This window comes from Triticum dicoccoides, chromosome 2B (genome assembly GCF_002162155.2).
Source record: "Triticum dicoccoides isolate Atlit2015 ecotype Zavitan chromosome 2B, WEW_v2.0, whole genome shotgun sequence".
Taxonomy (NCBI): Eukaryota; Viridiplantae; Streptophyta; class Magnoliopsida; order Poales; family Poaceae; genus Triticum; species Triticum dicoccoides.
Genome location: NC_041383.1, coordinates 72,577,655 through 72,598,026, shown reverse-complemented (window position 1 = coordinate 72,598,026; position 20,372 = coordinate 72,577,655). Strand labels below are relative to the sequence as shown.

The window sequence follows — 20,372 nt, the reverse complement described above, 5'->3', positions numbered from 1 at the left end:
AGTTGGTAGATGGCAAAATGGCTCTGCCAGAGGGGCTCCGGACCAAGCCAGTGGTCGAGCCAAAACCGCGTAGAAGCCCCATTATTAACATTGAACTTGGCTCCGAGAGAGGATGACTCGAGTTCCTTGCCGTTGTTTCTATTCTTTGTTGTCAGTTTGATGTTTCTGCATATCATCAGGATGAAATTGCTTTTGTTTACTGGACCGGTCTGTTGTCGCACATGCCATGCTTTTCAGCAGATTATAAATAATAGGATCTCCGCTAGTAATTTCCTTCATAAAAGTCCAAATTACTGCATCAGTCACACGACAGAAAATGGACTTTTAACTTTTCACCTACATCCTACATCATACATGTGCAGCACTAGTACCAAACTAATGTACAACCGGTCTGTCAGTGTAGCGATCCTCTCCTGAACTCTTGATTTCTAGCACATAGTAGCAGCATGTTTCATCTTCATGGAGTCGCGGCGCTGACGATGAACTTGTGGCACATTGTGGTTCCCTGAAAGCACATGATGGTGTGCTCCGCGATCTCCATCCTGTCGGAATGGCTCATGGCCTGGAAACCGAAGGATCCGGTCCATGTCGGTAGAAGCTCGGGCACCGCCGGCAGCACGAGCCTCTCCACCCCTAACTCGCCAAGCAACTGCAAGTTCAGTAAACATGAAATGTTTAGCTCTGACGATGATCATGGAAGACAATTCTTGGACGATCAAACTTCAGACGTACCTTCTCCAGTTGGTTTATGATGAGGAGGCGGCACATCCCTTGCCGGCGATGCACGAACCGGGTCCCGACGAGCGGCAGCTCCGCGACCTTCCTCCCGTACACCCTGCACCAACAAAGGACGATTTATATTCAGCATTTGCAAGGCAAAATGTATTTCATGTAGTACTACATAAGAAGAAGATGATCAAGTAGCCGGGGTACCTGAGCGTGCCCACGGTTATGAGCTCGCCGCCTTTCTCGAGACCGACCACGTAGAATCCCCGGAAATCTAGCCGTCTCAGCTCCGATCTGCACAATCATCCAAGAACTGTCAGCAAGACATTCAGATTTACTTACTCTCTGTTGAAGACGATGTCGAAAAGACATTCAGATTTCCACAAATGAAATGAGATGTTGAAAAGAAAATTCAGATTTGCTTACTCTCTGTTGAAGACGATGTCGTGGCTGAGGTCGGTCCGCGTCTGCGGCTCGATGAGGGTGATGAAGCATTCATGGAGCACGTCGAACGCCGCGCACAGCTTCCCGTGCTCCTCCGCCGCCATGGCCTCCTCCTCGGGGAGCTTCGTTGATCTCAACACGGTGAAGGTCACGCCTTCCGCTGATGTAGGCATTGATCTGCCAACCAGCCCTTGCAGACGCTGGAAAATGTTCGAGCAGTCATGGCCGCAGAGCCATGGCCCTTCCGGGCAGCACTCGAGCTGGTCGCCCCTGCCCCTGACGCAGCCGGCATGATCTGTAAAATTAACAGAGATGAATAAGCATCTACGTAGTTGATTCGATGCACATTGTAGATTCTCGGAGTAATTTGGGATGTGTTGAATGTACTTACACTCTCGCTCGCATTGGTCGCAGTAGATCACCGTCTTGTCGGTGAACTGGCCGTCGTCGAGCTCGAACTCGCTGGAGCCGCAGACGGCGCACCGGCAGGAAGGGCAGAACCACTCCCCGTGCGGGGTGGCGTCGAGGCCGACGCAGCCGTGGTGGAACGTCGACGGGCAGCAGTCGCAGATCAGCATGTCGCCGAAGTCGGCGCAGACGGAGCACACCCAGTCGCCGTCCCCCAGCTCGGGCGGGCATCTGCGCTTCAGCCTCGCGCGCGGCGACGGCGAGCCCATGGCCCTGCTGCTGCCGCCGCCGTGGGCGCGCATCAGCTGCACCAGACACTGCGACAGCGACCTGCCGTCGTTGAGGTACACGCTCGCCGACGGGCGGTCATCGCCGCATCCGCCGCCAGCGTGCGCCGCGAACTCCGCCACGGTGAAGGCCTTGCCGCCGCAGCCGCACGCGCACCGTATGGTCCCTTGCGCGGTGACCGTGCCCTGCTTCGCCGGAGGCTCGTCCCTGGATCGCTTGTAGGACAGCTTGGCCGTCGGGGGGAAGATTTTCTTGTCCATGAGCACCGCGAGGATCGTCCTCGCGCGGGTCGGCCGGCACGCCGCCGCCGCCTCTGCCTTGTCGCCGTCTTTGGGCCTCGGCCGCAGCACGCGCGACGGCGACGCCGCAGGAGACGCAGAGCTTTGGGGAGACGCCGCGGGAGACGCCGACGCCGACGCTTTCTTCCTCTTCTTGGCGGCGTACTTCTGGAGGGCGTCGTCGGCGTAGAGCGCGGAGACCCTCCTCACCTTCCTGTGCCTCGCGCGGCACTCGCCGGCGAACGGATTGCCGACGGCCGGCCCACACCCGTCCTCCTCGCCGTCGCCAAACCCCCTCTTACAGCCGCCATTTTCCGCACCGATCGGGCCTATCACACGAGCGATCTCCTTCCCCATCCCCTTCCCGGACGAACAACCCGGCGACGCGCTCCTCTTCCTACGCGGCTTCCCGCGAGCGGCCGCGGGGGTCCTCGGCGGCGCGGTGGTGAAGAGCTGGAACTTCTTGCAGGCGACGATGAGGGAGATGTAGGAGGCGCCGTGGGGCGCCCGGTAGCGGAGCTCCTGGCGGCCGTCGCACTTGGCGAACTTGTAGAGGGTCCAGCCGGACGCGAGCAGGTGCTCCCTGGCCCGCCGCCGCAGCTCGTCGCCCCGCGGGCCCCGGCCGCCGCCGGCCATGAACGCGACGTACTCCGCGATGTCCATGATCGTTCGTCCGGCACCGGCGCGGGACACAGATGCGATGCTTCCGGCCGGCGGACGCGGTGGGAAGATGAATACTGCTACCAAACTCGAGTTTTTCCGGCGGATCGCGGGTGTTGGCGTCGGTTACGAGCCGGTATATCGCGCGAGCGAAACACCTCGTGCGAGTCGGACACATAAGCCTCGGGGATTCTGGTTTTAAGGAAATCTTTTTTGGTAAGAAAACAAAATCTCGTGAAAAGAAAAGTAGGAAGATGGCCGGAGTAGAGTCGGAGACGGCGGCGACCTGCCGCGAGCCGGACTCGGAGACGCGTCTGGCCATGGCGACGACGGCCAGTGCTGTTGCCATGATGGTGCCAAATAGTGTCGAAAGTGCTACTAAATGTCAGAATTAATCCGAGGTGCGCCGTCCATCTGTCGAGGACCAGACAATCACAGAGGCATGACACCGAGATCTGTTAACGAGGTACGTTGAGTTGGGCTACATCCCGGGGTTGTACTATGGGCGCTCCGACTCCGGCCACCCGGGCGCCGGCACATGCCGCCAGCCCCCCTTGCGTGTTTGGGTTATTATGACGGCGTAGATTATATCGTGGGTCTACCTTCGCATATATATGAGGGTTAGGATACAAGTGTTCTATTAGGATACGACTTCATACCCTGTTTTCACACAATTTGAATCCAAGTCCAACTATAACCTACCTTATACCAAATATTCGATAGAACTCTATTAGCCGCGGCCAAGGGGACATGGGTTATGTCTACAACACCGACAACAATGAAGGCGACGTGGAGACTGAGCATGACGCACTAAGATTGAGCCGGCAAACGACACAGTCCGCCGCGACGGGCGACAGTGCAGGTGTTGTCGAGGATGAGCCCTCGTCGAATTCAATGACGATCCCGCTCAACGAGGCGTCAACAGGAGACAATGAAGAAACTTACATGAGGTACGTGTGCGGTGAGGCTCAAGGACGTTGAAAAAGAGGGGATTCAAAGGAATGGCTAGACCGATGAAAGTAGCAGGAGGGAGGCGTTAGGCGTGGGTGACGGTGGAGAGGCTCGACCCATGATGTTTCTCTTTAGGCGTTGTCGCAGTACGGGTTGCGAAGGGGCTCATTTGGCTTGGAGGATTTCTACGGGATTTTCACTAATGGAAGTTTTCCCTACATTTAGCATTCACTCTTTTAGAAATAGAGGTATCATTAGATGAGACCACATGGCAAACTTTCTAAGTATCAGAGTATGCAGGATACCCTAATCCTCTACTTTTCATTTTGATCAGGTTTAAAAATCCTATAAACCTAATGAGCCCTGAAAAGACAAAAGAGCCTGGGTGTGGATATGTGCTGCCTACTGCGAGGCACATGGTTGCCTCACGTACATGGTGCCTGTGGTGGGCTGCCCCCGTGAGACGTGGCTCGTCCTGCTAATGTCACTCGAGTTTTTTTCTTCTTTTATTTTAAATTAAATGCATATTTTTCAAAACTTAAATTAACTTACAAAATTTGGAAAGGATTTTTTTTAAAATGTTAACATAGTATAAAAAAATTGTTACCGCATTCAAAATAAATGTTGAAAAAGCATTCCCATGTTTTAAAAAAAATCTGGTTTTGTTTTACAAAATGTGTATATGATTTTATAAAATGTTTGTGTAATGTTAAAAAAATGTGCCATTAAAAAAATGTATGTGATATTTATGGAAATATTTGCATGATTAAAAAAATGTTCATGACATTTAAAAATATTATATACAGATGTAGAAAATGTCCCTATAAGTTAAAGAAAAGTTGCGAATCAACCTGTGGTTGAGTTGGTTAGGTGAACAGTGGTATCCCCAACCCATCAGGGTTCAAATCCTGGTGCTCGCATTATTCCTGGATTTATTTCAGGATTTCCGGCGATGCGCTTTCAGTGGGAGGAGACGTTCCCGTCGACGACGAGGCGCCTACGATGACTTCGTAAATTTCAAGATGATATGCCGGCTCAGTCTCTCGGAGGTGCTCATAGGGGTAGGGTGTGCGTGTGTGCGTTCATAGGGGTGAGTGTATGCGCGTGTATATAAGCGCTTGTGTCTGTACTGATGTTCAAAAAAAAGTTAAAGAAAAGTTTATTTCCATTAGAGAATATATCTTGACATGTTAACAAATATTTGCTCTTTCAAGTTAAATGTAGAAAAATGTTTCTTATCATTTAAGAAATGTACACCATGTATTTGGAAAAATGTTACCATGTATTCATTTTTTAAAACACATATTTTTAAAAAATATCATGTATTATATTTGAAAAATGTCCAACATGTATACAAAAAAATGTTTCACATGTGCTCTAAAAATTTACGTTCTGTTCTAAAAAAATTACTCCCTCCGTTCCTAGATATAAGTCTCTCTAGAGATTCCAAAAGGGACTACGTACGTAGTAAAATGAGTGAATCTACACTTTAAAATATGTCTTTATACATTTGTATATAGTCCGCATTGAAATCTTTAAAAGGACTTATACTCCCTCCGTTCCACAATGCAGTGCCTATAGATTTTTTGAGAAGTCAAACTTTACAAACTTTGACCAAGTTTATAAAAAAAAATATTTATATCTATACAATAGCAAAAAATAAAAAATGTGAAACTACATCTTATGATGAATCTAGTGATATATGTTTCGCACTCTAGATGTAAATATTTTTCTCCACAAACCTGGTCAAAGTTTGTGAGGTTTGACTTTTCAAAAAATCTATAGGCACTACATTATGGAACGGAGGGAGTAGACATGTGTTGAAAGAAAGTAAAACCGAAAAAAGACAACAAAGAAACAAAAAGAAATCGAGAAAAACCAAAAAAGGAACAAAGAAAACCAAATGTGGAAAAGCGAGAGAAGGAAAACGAAAAAGGCTCCTACGATGCCTTTGGGTTGACCAGCCATGGGCCGCAGCGGGCCCATCTCGGTACGTGGTTGGGCCTCCGACTGGTTCCGGTGAGCCCCACCCCCACCGGCACGTCTGCGTTGCCGTACCCGCTTACCATAGTCGCTCTCGCCCCCTTTCGTCTTCACCTCACCTGCTCCCCCTGCGAACCAGTCACCAGTCCTCGCCGCCGTCGCCGCCGCCGCCGCCGCCGGCATCGAACCGCCCCGTCCCCGATGTTCGCGAAGCGCTTCTTGCTGAAGAAGCTGCACCAGGTCTCGCCCCGTCCCCTCTCCCACTCTATCCCGCCAGATTTGGGGGAACCCCTCCCCTGGGGTCGGCCAGATCATCTTCGCCGGGGCTGGCCGTCGGGGCTTTCCTCTGGCGCTGCCCGTGGACGTGGTGGTGATTCCGTGTGCTTTGGCTGTTGCTGCAGGGAGGAGGCGGAGAAAAAGGAGGAGGTGGAGGAGGAGGAGGAGGGGCGGCCGGCGATGTGGCCCAGCTGGACGCGCAGATCGCGCTCCACTACGGCGTCCCCTACGCCGCCTCCGTCATGGCGTTCGACCCCGTGCAGCGGCTCCTCGCCGTCGGGACGCTGTGAGTCCCCAACCTCCCTCCACTCGTCCCAACTTTGCCTACACTGCAAAATAAGTAAAACCGAAGCTGATATCTCTGTCAAGTTGTGTTACCACCCTCTGAATCCGAGCAACCAGCCATTTCTTGTGTCATATAGCAAGACATCCAAACAAGCATGTAAATTAGGTCATTTGTAGTGTGCGGTCATGCGTTCAACTCTTAAGCTTGAGGCCTTAATGCGGTTCAGATCGTTGCTCGAGTCGAGTGCTCAAGTTAATACAACATACCAGCAAGCCCTTGAGCACGCACATTTTCTGCGTCCATGTTATGTTCGCCTCATGTTGAATTGATGGTGACTGCGCTTCAAACTGCAGGGATGGCAGGATAAAAATCTTTGGAGGTGATAATATCGAAGGCATCCTCATATCGCCAAAGAGCATGCCATACAAGTATCTTCAGGTTTGGCACTCCATCCAATGACTGGTCATTCTCTACTTTCACAATGCGTGTGTGTAGACAATGAACTCCATGGAAAAATGTCGAGTCGTTTTTCCCCCTGTTTGGGTTGGTATGAAGTGGATGATGGTGTTCCTGTTCTAGTGAAGTCGATTTTATCTTTGACTGAAACTCTAGCCAGTACAGTCCTTGGGGTTCCTTCCATGTTACTTGCCTCAGTAAATTATACACTTTCACCGTCTGCCTTAATTATATAATTCTCTGAAGCAACTGTATGCCACCAGAAGCTACTTTTGCATGTTACACTAGTAACTAGCTACTTTGTACTTGCTTGCGTTTTTCGTAATCTCTAAAACCATAAATCTGATTGCCAGTTGTAAAAGTGAGTAATGGATTGTTATGTATTGCAGTTTATACAAAACCAGGGGCTACTAATTGCAGTTTCTAATGAGAATGAAATCCAGGTATGGCATTGAGAGATAGCTCTTTGTTGTATTCAATTTTCTTTCCTTTTTCACCCTTCTGCTATTTTGAGAAAGTTTTTCCCTTTTACTTTGGAGGTTACCACTACTCTTATATGTACAAATAAGGTGTGCAATGCATTCATGCTCATGGATTGGTTCACCCACCAACTTTCCACATTATATGCTGTTTAAATACAACATGTGAAGATTCGAGGCTCATTTCAGCATGTCAGAATGCATTCTGCTTATTGATTTGGGGCAATTTTTCTGTGTCCCCACAAGGTCCTTGCCATCTTTTTATAGTGCCTAAAGTGCAGTTAGATATCGACAGTAATTCTTGTTAGAATATAATTCACCAAAAATATAGATAATCCTCAATCTGAATTGTGCAATATTGGGAAAGAGGCTCCGAAGGAAATAACTATTTATATGGTGCTGAAGAAGCGCATACGATACAAAAAAAATTGCTACATGCTCAGCCTATGTGACTTTGCAAAATCACTTGCACATCACCTGTACCTTTGACTAAATAGCATGTTCATAATGTTAAAATATTATGATGTTCATACAGTATGGTTTGCTCTATCTTGTTTTAGAAGTTTGCATGTAATATAAGTGTCCTTTTTACTCTTGTAGGTATGGAACCTTGAATTTAGGCAGCTATTTCATTCTTCCCAGTGGGATGCCAATATAACTGCTTTTTCAGTCATAGAGGGGACCTTTCTGATGTGAGTTCTGAACAGATTTTTGTTTGTTTCACATTCTTAAGTTAGTAGCTGTCTGGACCACTTTCTAACCTTTTATTCGTATATTAAATTTGTCCATCACATTCAGGTACCTTGGAGATGAGAATGGCCTGCTTTCTGTATTAAAGTATGATGTATATGATGGGAAGCTTCAAAAGATGCCTTACAATGTTTCTATACATTCCTTAGCTGGTATACTGCTGTTTTTACGTGTCTCCCTCAACAGATGTCAAGTACCATTTTTTATATTTGCTTCTGTTTATGTATCAAAGTTCATGTTGATATTATAGCAGCATGAAGTCAAAATTGTGAACAAAACGCCATCAGTTCATCTCACCTTTTACATCTGGACTTGAAAGTGTTAAATAAACCAACACAACATATTTTTTGCCTATCTTATACTGCTTTGAGGCTTAATCATGCTTTTATTGGTCCAATTTCTTCACAGAAGCAGCTGGTGTTCCCTTGCTTGATACTCAACCTATCGTTGGAATATTGCCTCAACCTAACACCTTGGGCACCAGGTAAGATCATCATGAAATGGAACTCCTGGATTTTTTGTTATAACCGTGAACTATATGAGTTTTTTTATTAGTAAATAGTGTGCATGCTGATATTACATCATATTAGGATGGTCAATTATATGAAAAAACACAGATAGATTCTCAGCTACCTTCGTTACTATGCAAACAATTCGTGAATAATCAATGTTTTGAAGCAGAAAATTTGAAAGATGAACTTTCCATTGTTTTCATCAAATTCCTCTAATGAGAGGGACAAGTCATCACAATTCAGTTCGCCAATCTGAAACACATGAATGAACTGCTTTTTTATATGCTTCAGGGTGCTAATTGCATACGAGAAAGGATTCTTAGTTCTTTGGGATGTGTCAGAGGACCATGCAATTGCTGTTCGAGGCTACGGTGACTTGCATATGAAGGGTCAAGTCACTGGCGCTCAAACACATGCTAGTGAAGATCAAGTAGATAATTTTGATGAGAATGAGGAAGAGAGAGAAATCTGCTCTCTTTGTTGGGCATCGAGAGGGGGTTCAACTGTTGCTGTTGGCTATATAACTGGAGACATACTTCTATGGGATATGACTGCAGTATCCTCTAGACAAGGCAAACAAACTGATGTTTCGTCTAATGTTGTTAAGCTGCAGCTGGCTTCTGGAAGTCGCAGGCTTCCTGTTATTGTCTTGCACTGGTCTGCTGGGTCAGCAAAAGACACCACTAAAGGCGGAAAACTTTTTGTATATGGTGGCGATGATATGGGGTCTGAAGAAGTTCTGACGGTTTGTGTCTTGTTTCATTCTCATCCATTTTTTCTATTTCATGTAATCTTCTAGGCAGGCATGCAACTGATGCATCAAAAAGTGTACTCAAATATAGCTGTTTGTTCCTTTACCAACTTGCAAAAAACTATTTCTTGCTCATCTGAACTCAATTAGAACACCCACATTTGGTTCATCTGGCTGTTGATATGTTAATGTAGAACCACTAAACTAATTTGCATGGCTACATGGCGTACACAGGTTAGGGCAAATGTTTCCCATACAAGATAATTTCCAGCGATAACAAATATGGGCATGAGTGTATGCCTTAAGAGGCAACCAATTTGGAGGTCGAAACAACTTGGTAGATATGTTTTGTTCAGATGCGAGCAATTATGTATCTAGATTTTGCTTTACAAATATATGTGTATCATATATCTAGCAAAGTTACTTTTCTGAGCACAGAAAAATAGTATGACATATTGTTTTTCAGCGGTTGACTGTGGAAAACTTTACCTTGTTCAATGAAAAATTGTATTCTCTTGTAGGTTCTTAGTCTGGAATCATCTAATGGACTAGAGTCAGTAAGATGCGCGTCGCGGGTGGACCTCAAGCTTGATGGATCCTTTGCTGATATGATTCTTATTCCAGATACTGGTGTTCCAGATAAAATACGAACTTCTGCACTTTTTATATTGACAAATCCTGGACAGTTAAATTTCTATGATGGTGGTGCTCTATTTTCTGCGCGGAAATCAGAAGAGGAATATGCTCAGCCTGAGGCACAGAAATTTCCAGTCGTAGTTCCTACAATTGATCCCAGCATAACAGTTACGAATATGTATTCACTAAATGGGAGAAAGCATCCAAGTATTTCACTGAAGGTACATTGTTGTGTGGATTCTCGACATTTTACTCTACTTAACTTAACTGCAACCTTTTTACCAGATCGTATATTCATGTTTTTTGGTAGAAATTTTGTGCTAGGCAAATTGTCGCACCTCCAATATCAGGGAATATGAAATGGCCTTTGACTGGTGGGGTTCCTAGTGAAATGTCACTGAAGAAAGATCATGCAGTTGAAAGAATATACGTTGCAGGCTATCAAGATGGTTCTGTGAGAATATGGGATGCAACTTTTCCCATTCTGATGCCAATGTTTGTCTTGGATGCAAAGGTCACTTCTACGTGTTCTTAGTTGTTGACTGATGACTACTAGATCAATGCAAGAATACTAAAACTATTATTAATGCAGGTGCCTGATGTTATTTTGGATGGAGCAAATGCCTCTGTATCATCGCTGGCTTTTTGTTCATTAAACATGACTTTTGCTGTTGGCACAACAAGTGGTCTGGTTAGTTCCTACTATTAAAATTTATGGGTCACTCCAAGTTATTGGTTGTCAGCAGCATATTCAATACTGTATATTTTTGTAACATTGTAGGTCCGTATGTATAAACTTCAAGAGAACACTGGGGATTCCAGCTTTCACTTTGTGAGTGGATCTAAGCAGGAAGGTAAATACTGCACATGAAGGCATAAGTGCAAATTAAATTATATTTGCACTTCCTCTTTCTTTGTTTGTTTCCTCTCCACCATCCCGTATATATTAAAAGAATTAGGTCAGTCAATACGAGACAACAGCGAAGTTGCCCTCATGATGTTGCCTTCTGGGCTTCCAGTTTGCTTTGATTGTCACACACTCTTTCTTGATGGTCAGTCTGAGAGATGGCAATATATTTGTAGAGGCAGTGAGGCACAGATGCAACCTGTCTATAGGCAGGAAACGGTCTCACCTGCACCATACTCACTGTCAAGCTATATGCAGAGAAAATAAATCTTTTGAGTGCTTAATCATTCTATAATGATAGTATAGGCCATTATATCCTACTCCCTCTGTACTGAGATATATGTCGCTGGAGTAGCTGATTCAGCTATCAGCTACTCCAGCGACATATATTTCGGTACAGAGGGAGTAGTAATTTTGCTGGTATTCTGGTAAAAATGTGTTTGGTGCTGCCTGTTTTACTATTCAACATCTGGTTCAGTCGCAATCCAAGTCTATGTAAAACCCTGATAACAAGATAATGCGTAAGTGCCATCTCGTAAAAGGACATATTTCTAAGTGTTCTTTTTTGTTCAAGATATATTTTCCATGTGCTCTTTTTGCTGCCAGATCCTTATGAAAACAAGTTCATGTCAAATTTGCCTTCTTTTGTTATGGTATAAGAGGCATCCATAAAACAGGACCTGCTCATGTTTGTGTTTACTTTTTTCCGTGCTAGAGAATCTCACCAGGGCAGTTATAAAAACCACTTCTGGTGGGTATGTCCGTATGTGGTTCATTTCGTTTTTCTTAACCTTCTGGTGTTTTCCTTTCAGTTCATGCTGTTCATCATGGGAGAGGGTTCCATTGCCATATTGCCTTTGTGGCATCAAATTCCCCTGTGCAATCTCTCAGATTTACATCTTCAGGAGAGGCCCTTGCAGTAGGGTATCAAAATGGCCAGGTATATTTTCCTTAAGGTCTCTGAAGTTTCACTATTTATTTGAAGCTTGTACGTACCATTTGCTATTAACTAATTATTATTATTATGTTTTGGTTTGTCTTCTCAAAGGTGGCAATGTTTGATGCAAGTCAACTGTCCGTGATGTTCTCTGTGGATTGTACATCAGGAACAAATTCTCCTGTGGTTTCAGTAAGCATCTACAGTGTAGGTGCATCTGCTGCAAAAGCAGGCCCATCCCAGAAAGAGATTGCTACAAGTGCAAAATTTCCAACAGATGTTGTACTTTCCTTAAGTAAGGATGCACGTCTTACTGTAGTTGACAGCACAAGTGGTTTGATCATAAATTCACTTCTGCTAGATGAGAAGCAATCTTCTGCACTTTTGATGTATGTCCTCATAGGTAAGTGATTTCTATTCACTATGCTAATTTCTACCCCCACCCCCCTAGATCAACTCATAATTTCTGCAAGTTCTGGGTTTAGATGGAGCTTCAGATGAAGAGCAAGCCCAATTACCAGAAGACAAGCTCCCATGTCAAAGTCAGACAGGGAAAGAAGAACATGTTCTTGACCAAAAGCAAGTACAAGGAGCCGAAACTAACAAGAAAAATGCTTCTCTACATCCACAGAGTGGCGGTTCAGATTCACTTCTTTTGGTCTGCTTTGAGGATGTGGTGCTTTTATTTTCTCTGGCATCATTGATTCAGGTGCATACTTGGCATATGCGAACTACTTCTTAGAAATTTCAAACTTCTAAAGCTTATTTGTGATGTTCTTTTTTCCATCAGGGAAGCAACAAGCATCTACATAAAACCAAGCTCACAAAAAAATGCTGCTGGTCAGCAATTTTCAAGAATAAGGATGATAAAGCTTGTGGGTTGATATTATTTTATCAGACAGGCATCATAGAATTGAGGTAGTTACTATTTTGTCATGTTATTGGCTTTGTATGCTAGAAATTTTGATACGAAGGTGTTTGCCATGTTGTCTTTATAATTACATATTATAATCATGTGGATTATCTAATACGACACTTATTGTCAAAGTATGATGGTGGAGAGCGGATCCCCCCTTTACATTTATATCCTCTTACTGCAAGTTTACATTGACTTCTTTTTTCACATGCTTGTCAAAATTTAGATTGCTAATAGTTAATAAATCTATAAAGTACAACCTGGTAATACGATCATCATCATATTTGTTGTTCCCTATGTCTCATGTGCATCACCATGAAGAATCTCTTGGGAATATGAGTTTGTTATAGATAAAAGACAGTCTTTGATTGTAAATCTTCACGGTATTGTTTCTTTTAGAACATCTTGGTATATTTTAAAGATTTCAAAAGGAAGACTTTTCAGGTGTCATCATCTGTTACCTGTAGGTGTGTACATCCATGCAAGGGCCTCGTGAAGTTATGCACATACCTTAACTGTTTTACGTTTCTCATGACAGATCTTTGCCAAGCCTAGATATTCTCGCTGAGAGCTCCTTGATGGAGTTACTAAGGTGGAGTTACAAGACAGGCATGGATAAAACCATGAGCTCCTCAAATGGACAAATTGCTCTGGTAAATTGTTCTGCTTGCTTAACTTGATGTTCAACTTTTGACTGTTCACTAAATTTTAGCACCACATTGTATCTTAACATTATTTTGGATTATGTTCTATACTAGTGTTGGTTTTCCACATCAATAGCTGGGTAACCTTAGCTTAGTTCTCCGCATAAATAGCCAGAATAACGGAGATAATCCACTTCTGAGCCCAGGCTCAGCTTGCACCCAGGCTGATGAAAAAGAATCAAAACAAATACAAGGAATATTAAAAAAATTCCAAAAAAAATTGTATGGTAGACAATTTGATGCGTGAGGTCCGCTCCAATTTTCAAGTCATTTGGACATCTGAGCAGCTCTCGGCAAAAAAGACAAATTCGGGGTCTGTAAAAATGTTTACTATTCACGCAATGTTCTGACCCGATTTGTATTTTTTGCTGAGAGCTACTCAAATGTCTAAATAACCTGAAAATTGGAGCGGACCTCACGCAATAAATTTTCTACCACCCAATTTTTGTAGAATTTTTTAGAATTTTTTGTGATTTTTTTTCTGACCGGGTGCAGATGAGCCTGGGCGCCGAAACGCTGCACTCGAATAACGGTCCCTAAAATGAGTGACATGTTTTCTTTGTGGCAAGCACAGTTGAGGGTGCCCAACTTTGTTTCATCTCTATTCATTAATTCAGATTCGTTCAGTTATGTTAGCTTCAATTTCGACTGTGCTGTAAAATACCTCCCTCACTTTTCTCGTATGTCCCCCGCCACAGGTTAATGGATCTGAATTTGCAATCATCTCTCTTATAAACTCAGAGAATGACTTCAGGTACTTGAATTTTTCTTGCTTGCTTCCCACGTCTGGTTCAGTTTGAGTCTATTTAACTCAATAGTTCTGATGCCCGACCCAGTGGTATTAAACTAATGTTTCGTATCCATGATAATCATTTTAGGATTCCAGAATCATTGCCATGCCTTCATGATAAGGTACTTGCAGCAGCAGCTGAAGCAGCTATGAGCATCTCAATAGACCAGAAAGGAAAGCAGGTAGGCAATTGTCTAATCTCCTCAAACCTATATGATACTCCCTCCGTACCAAAATAATTGTCTCAACTTTGTACTAGCTTTAGTACAAAGTTGTACTAAGCTTGAGACACTTATTTTGGGACGGATGGAGTACTCTGTACAGTTTGACTTAACATGAAACTTCTGGTGCAGAATCCAGCAGCAGGAGTTATTGGTGGCATTATTAAAGGATTAAAAGGAAAAGCGGATGAAAATGCAAACCTGAGAAAAAGTTTCAATTCCCAAACCCCCAGTGAACTATTGGAGTCAATTTTCTTGAAAGGACCATATGTTGAACCATCACTAGCGAATCCTGATGATCAAATAGAAGAACTGTCAATTGGTCTCGCCCCCTCTCCTTGTTTTTGTAAAGCATTTGCCTGTAGTGCTGCCTATTTATCCAAAAGTGTTTCAATGCAGATGACATAGAAATTGATGATGAAGTGCCCCTACCCCCTCCGCCAGCATCATCCTCTGCTTCTCACATGAATAAGAAAGCAACAGGTTGGGCATATGTCTTGATTTTTGGAAACACGCCTTTTGAACTCTTCATGTTTATCAGTTTATGCCTACACTTCTGCAGTAGAGGACGAGAGAGCGAAACTGTTTGAAGGATCAAGTGATGCTGACAAACCAAGAATGAGAAGTACCCAAGAAATTCTCACCAAATATAAGTTTGGCGGGGTAATTCCATCAACATTGCGATTCGTCATGATCTCTCTCTCTCTCTCTCTCTCTCTCAGCTGACTCTTAAGGTCCTTTTGCAGGATGCAACAGCAGCAGCTGCCCATGCGAAGGATAAGCTCATGCAGCGGCAGGAGAAACTCGAGGTAAAATAATGAATTCCGTAACGCACTCTTTACGCACACCGGCTAGTAGCCCCAGACTATATGTTTCTGATTTTCGTTGGTCAACTCGTCTTCTCTTGTAACCATTTCTTGAACAAGAAAAGCCTCATTAGCTAATCGCCTCTGTACCAGAGAATAAGCCAGCGGACCGCGGAGCTTCAAGACGGGGCGGAAAATTTTGCTTCGCTCGCCCAGGAGCTCGCGAAAACAATGGAGAACAAGAAGTGGTGGAAACTGTAACCTATTCGGGGTTTTCACATCACTGCATCCTACGCAAAGCACGTCTGTCCAGCTCTCGGTACTTGGGAATGCCTTATTTGCGGGTTGTTATTTATCGTGGCATGGTTCGGCCCATTCGGCCCCGTCTTTGTGCTGTGTATATTATGTTCATGGACAACAAGGTGATTGTCTACCTTGCCACTAGGTTGACAGACAGACAGACAGACAGCATGGCTTGTTTAGATGCATTAGCTTAGGTTTATGTTGTATATCACCATGTGATCATATGTACCATGGGTGGAAAGCGTGGGGCGGAACCTACTTCCCGTACATGATTTCTTTTGTGTTGTCATTCAGTCGTTTGCTCTGTCTGTAAAGGTAAAAGGAGACAATAAACCGAACGGCTTACATTGAGAAACTTCAGAGAGCCCGTGTGGCATTGTTAGTTGGTGGTATCTGATGTGGCACCTTCTGTTGACTAATACTCCCTCATTCCGGAAATACTTGTCCTCGAAATGGACGTATCTATAACTAAAATAAGTCTAGATACAACCATTTCGAGGATAAGTATTTCCGGACAGAGGGAGTACTTGAACTGTGGTTGTCAAGTTGCAATGTGTATGTTTATTTTTTGTTTCGATTCATTGATCGTCACGTGTGGGTGTGGGTGTGGTGCCATATACTCCTTCCGTAAAGAAATGTAAGAGCGTTTAGATTACTAGAGTAGTGATATAAACACTCTTATATGCGATAATTCATCCTGGAGCCCGGGCTCATCTGCTCCTGCTCAGTAAAAAATTCAAAAAAAAAATACTAGAAAAATTCAAAAAATTTTGTGGTGAGTATATATAAAGAGCTACATGAACCTAAGGAGGTGTTTGATTCGTACATTTTCAGCCGTCATTTGATTACAGCGCAACCTCATGCCTTCAACTTTTGTTGGGTTCACTTTGAGCGGAAATAAATCCCCCGCAATCGAGTTCCATGGTAAGTCAATTTCGATACCGGTCGATCCCCTCAGGAAACAGATCACGTTTCTGCCCGTGATCTGATTCCAGTACCATTTACGTTAGAGCACTGCTTCACGTACGACAAAAACTGTCTGATTCCCATACGACTCAGGACGTGGAGCGTTGATTAGAAAGTGACGCAGCATCCTCACCTTTCATTGTACTATCATACATAAATCAGATGTGATTTTGTCGTGTGCATAGTAGTTTCGTTTACGTTAACAGAGTTGAACCAAACACCTCCTAAGAGTGAATTGAAGATTTATTTCAATTAAATGCATAGCTTCATTGGTGAGAACGTCCGTGCAGACGTCAACATTTATTTTCCTGGAATTTAGAGGAGCGCCTTGTTCACTTGAATGAACTGACACGACTAGCAAGAGAAAACATTATTGTATGTTGATGCTAGAACTTCAAATAACATGTAGCATAGTCCAGCATACATGACAGTTTTTCATCGACATTACAATCAACACTGTTGTAAGCATGACTTCCCTTCATGAGTTAAGATCATAAAATACCATTCGTCCGGCATGGCTTCCTTCACGAGTTAAGATAATAAAATACCATTCGTCCAGCATGGTGAGGCCACTAAACTATCAGAATCAAATTTTTGAAACAGCATGTATATGCCATAAGTTCACTACTATATTTTCATGGTTGCATTTAGTGCCGCAGAGCTAAATTCAGTTTGTTCATGGAGCGGATCTGTCTGAATAACGTAACCTATACTGCTACCTACTCTTGACCTGCAAATTTGTTCAGGGGCTAAAAACAATAACCTTCAATGATGTAGACCAACTGAGCATATAACTTACTTTACTGAAACAACACAAGGAAAATACAAAAGGAAAGTCTAACAATTCTGTAATTCATACCGTTGTGCATGTAAAATTTAGGAGACGGCATCTCGTCCCTCTCACGTCCCTCCCGCGGAGGCTGAGGGGGAAAACCTAGCGCCGCCGGCCCCGCGCCCCTCCCCCCTCCTCTCCTCCTCGCCGCCGCCGGGGCGCGTCGCCGGGCAAAGCCCGGTCGGCGTCGGCGGCGGCGGGACCCTCTCTCCCCTCTGCTGGTGGGCTCGTCGGGCGGTCTCCTCGATGAGTGGCGGCGCTCTGGCAGCGGGGTGCGTTGGCGTGATCTCGGGCGGCGACGGCAGGCTCCTGTGCGCGGCCCATGGCCGCTGTGGCCCCTGGGGATCACGGGGATGGCTACACGCGGTGCCCGTGGTGCCCGCAGCCCTCGATCTGGCGTGGCCAGATCTGGTCGTTGGCATCTCGGGTGGCGCGTGGCTGCCCCCGACGGCGGTGGCTGGCTTGGGCTGGAGGTGCTCTGGCTGGTCCTCGAGGTGGGGGCAGCTTTGGTGGTGGCGCTGGTTGTCGGTGTGGTCGCGGTGCGACGATTGGACTCGGCGGCGGGGTGCGGGGGGTGGAGGTGGCTCTGGTTGGTGGTGGCGGCGGGGCCGGCCGGTCTCTTACCGGATCCGACCGGATCTGGCGTTGGGGGACGGCCGGCGGCCCGTGGCACCGGTGGTTCGTGCCCGGTGGCTCCGGCGCTTGGAGCTCGCCGGGCGACGCGGGTAGGGCAGCGGCCGGGCGTGGCCGCTGCTCCGGCCATGGGCGGCGGCGTGGGGAGGTCCGGCGGTGGTGGCCTCCCAGTGGCGTGCCAGCTTCACGGTGGCTCGACGGTTCTGCTCGCGGCAGCGGCCGGCTTCTCCGGCGTCGGCTCGTCTGCGTTCAGACCATCTCGATCTTCGGCCCATCTCCTCGGTGCCCGAGCGCGGCTCCCATCAAAGGGCTGGTCCTCTCCCAGCTGCGGTCCACCGCTCGTCTCGCGCCCGGTGCTGCAGGACCGAGCTCGTCTCGCGCACGGTGCAGCAGGACCGAGCTCGTCTCGCGCACGGTGCAGCAGGATTGACCTCGTCCCCCTCTCTGTGCTGCAGGACCGAGCTCATCTCGCGCTCGGGGCAGCAGGACGGATCGGTGGATGCCAGCTTTGGCCGGCCTATTGGGTCTCGTCATTGGGGGTCGCCCAGGGGTGCGAAAGGTGGGACCTTTCTGCTCGTCTCTTTCGCTGGGGTGCGGCGGGTCTCGGGCGAGGTGGTGTCAAGGTCGGGGATGCCGGGGCGGTGGCCCTGGTGGTGGTAGCGTGGTGCTCTTGGGCGGAGCCCGTGCCTTGGTGCTGCCCAGTCACCATGGCCGTGTGGGCAGCGTGGTGGCCGGGGTGTGGCGGTCGGTGGCAGTGGGTGTTGGCCGAGGTGAAAACCTGTTCTATCTTCGGACGGACCAGCGACGGCGAAGACCGTTCTCTTCTTGAAGGCGTCGTCGCGGTTCTCACTGCCCGGCATGTGGCTCCAGGGAAAACTCTGATCCTCGGATCGGGCGGTGGTGGCGCTCCGGTGTCGTGTCCTTCCTGAAGGCGCCGCCTTGGAGCTCATGGTCCGTCATATGTAGCTTCATCTCCTCGTCGTAGTGCTAGGGGTGGTGTTGCTGCACTCAGCGCCTTTGTATCCTGCTCTGCATGTGTGCGTGTGTTGCGGTGGCGTGTGTTTGTACTGGATGCTTGATAATCGGTGCTTTATATATAAAGCGGGGCGAAAACCTTTTTGGGTAAAATTTACTCATATTCATAGTAGTTGTTCTGGGATATGTAGTGTCATTTGCCTTCATGTTTTATCTTTGATCTTCCCTACGTTATTTCTGAAACTTGTGGTTCTTCTTTAGAAACGTGAAATTTAGTTGAAATCTTCCGCCATCCCAAGTTGTAGAAAAACCTTGCATGAAAGGCATATTTGCTAGATGCAAACCTCAAGAGCTTAGATTTTGGCTTGATGAGGTCCGAGTGATTCTTTTTCCCTATAGCAACACACGAACATTTACTAAAGAAATGAACACATTTCCCTCTTTTACTTCTTTCTTCGCCGAACCAACCATATGTACCTCCTCCCCTCTCCCTTCATCATATTGATTCTTTACCCTCCTATTTCTGGGATTTTAGTCATCGGTTTTCTCTTAAAAACCGATGACTAAGAAAGAAGGGCGTGCCTGGTGCAGTGGCAGTCTTTCCGCTTGTGGCCTGGAGGTCTTGGCTTCGAACTGTCCTCCTTGCAGAATTATTATGCAAAGATAAGGTTTTTTAGATATTTCCTTCCTCAGACCCCACCTTTTGTGGGAGCTTTCAGCACTGGATACGCCACTTTTATCGGTTTTCCTAAAAAGCGCCTCAACTACCCTCCTTTTTATTGGCAAACCGAATAAAATTATGTTTTCTTTGTTAAACGAACAAGTGTTGACTCAACGGAAACACAGTTGTAGACAACCTACTAAAACAATTATGCCCCCATTGTAATGCATGTGCAATCACGTAGGCATGAATAATGGAGTGTGTGCGCGCGCGCATATTTTGATATCCTTTTGTTTTGCTAAAAGAGTTTTGATATCCTTAAATATCCCGGTTCCAATCTCAGAAGCTTATTGTCTAGCAACAATATCTTTATATACTTTCTAGTGTCTTATTAGATGTGGTTTGCCTCAGTAGAACCACCTCCCCATTAAAATGGTTTATGGATCTTAAAATAGACTTTATAAATGGTAATTATGTATTTTAACACATGCTGCCTTAAATTCAGAGTAGGTGGCAAGGTCGAAGTACTGACAACTTATGTATCTTAAATGGGAGGTAGTGAAGCAAACTACTGGAGAATAAGCCGTGCTTATGGATTTCATAACAATCAGAGTCTAGGCTTGGGGAGTTGATGCGTCCATTTTGCATCATTATTTCCTATTGTAGTTTATCTTATTTCAGTGTTATAGTTCACATTATAGTCCAATTCTAATGCATTTTCTCTCTTAAAATGCAAGTTATACAAAGAGAGGGAGTTTGCCGGCAGCTGAAATTCTGAACCTAAAATAACAACATAAGAGATAGCAATTCTCCGGAACTCAAACTGAAGCGTGGATT

The 20,372-nt window shown here is 45.6% G+C and overlaps 2 protein-coding genes across 6 annotated transcripts; one reads left to right on the top strand and one right to left on the bottom strand.

Moving 5' to 3' along the window:
• Positions 1-241: 241 nt before the first annotated feature.
• LOC119360497 (increased DNA methylation 1-like) lies at positions 242-2,807 on the bottom strand. The gene is made up of 5 exons (XM_037626112.1): positions 1,562-2,807; positions 1,153-1,465; positions 923-1,020; positions 733-836; positions 242-649 (listed from the first exon to the last, which is right to left on the bottom strand). Exons 1-5 carry the CDS (start codon positions 2,805-2,807, stop codon positions 458-460), a joined length of 1,953 nt encoding a protein of 650 aa, XP_037482009.1. The 3' UTR covers positions 242-457.
• A 3,032-nt stretch (positions 2,808-5,839) lies between these two features.
• On the top strand, positions 5,840-15,860 carry LOC119362213. 5 transcript variants are annotated; one of them, XM_037627412.1, is made up of 24 exons: positions 5,840-5,978; positions 6,140-6,300; positions 6,654-6,738; positions 7,146-7,199; positions 7,836-7,927; positions 8,034-8,137; positions 8,397-8,469; positions 8,789-9,242; positions 9,770-10,105; positions 10,195-10,398; positions 10,477-10,575; positions 10,666-10,738; positions 11,604-11,731; positions 11,840-12,131; positions 12,214-12,437; positions 12,519-12,646; positions 13,183-13,297; positions 14,047-14,102; positions 14,227-14,320; positions 14,492-14,681; positions 14,759-14,842; positions 14,922-15,022; positions 15,106-15,168; positions 15,319-15,860. In XM_037627412.1, the coding sequence occupies exons 1-24, from the start codon at positions 5,940-5,942 to the stop codon at positions 15,424-15,426; spliced, it is 3,357 nt and encodes a 1,118-aa protein (XP_037483309.1). In that variant the 5' UTR covers positions 5,840-5,939; the 3' UTR covers positions 15,427-15,860. The 5 variants fall into 5 exon arrangements, 3 of the variants coding, with proteins under 3 accessions (XP_037483309.1, XP_037483310.1, XP_037483308.1); XM_037627413.1 differs by having other exon boundaries at positions 8,394-8,469; positions 14,925-15,022; XM_037627411.1 differs by having other exon boundaries at positions 8,394-8,469.
• The last annotated feature ends 4,512 nt before the right edge of the window (positions 15,861-20,372 follow it).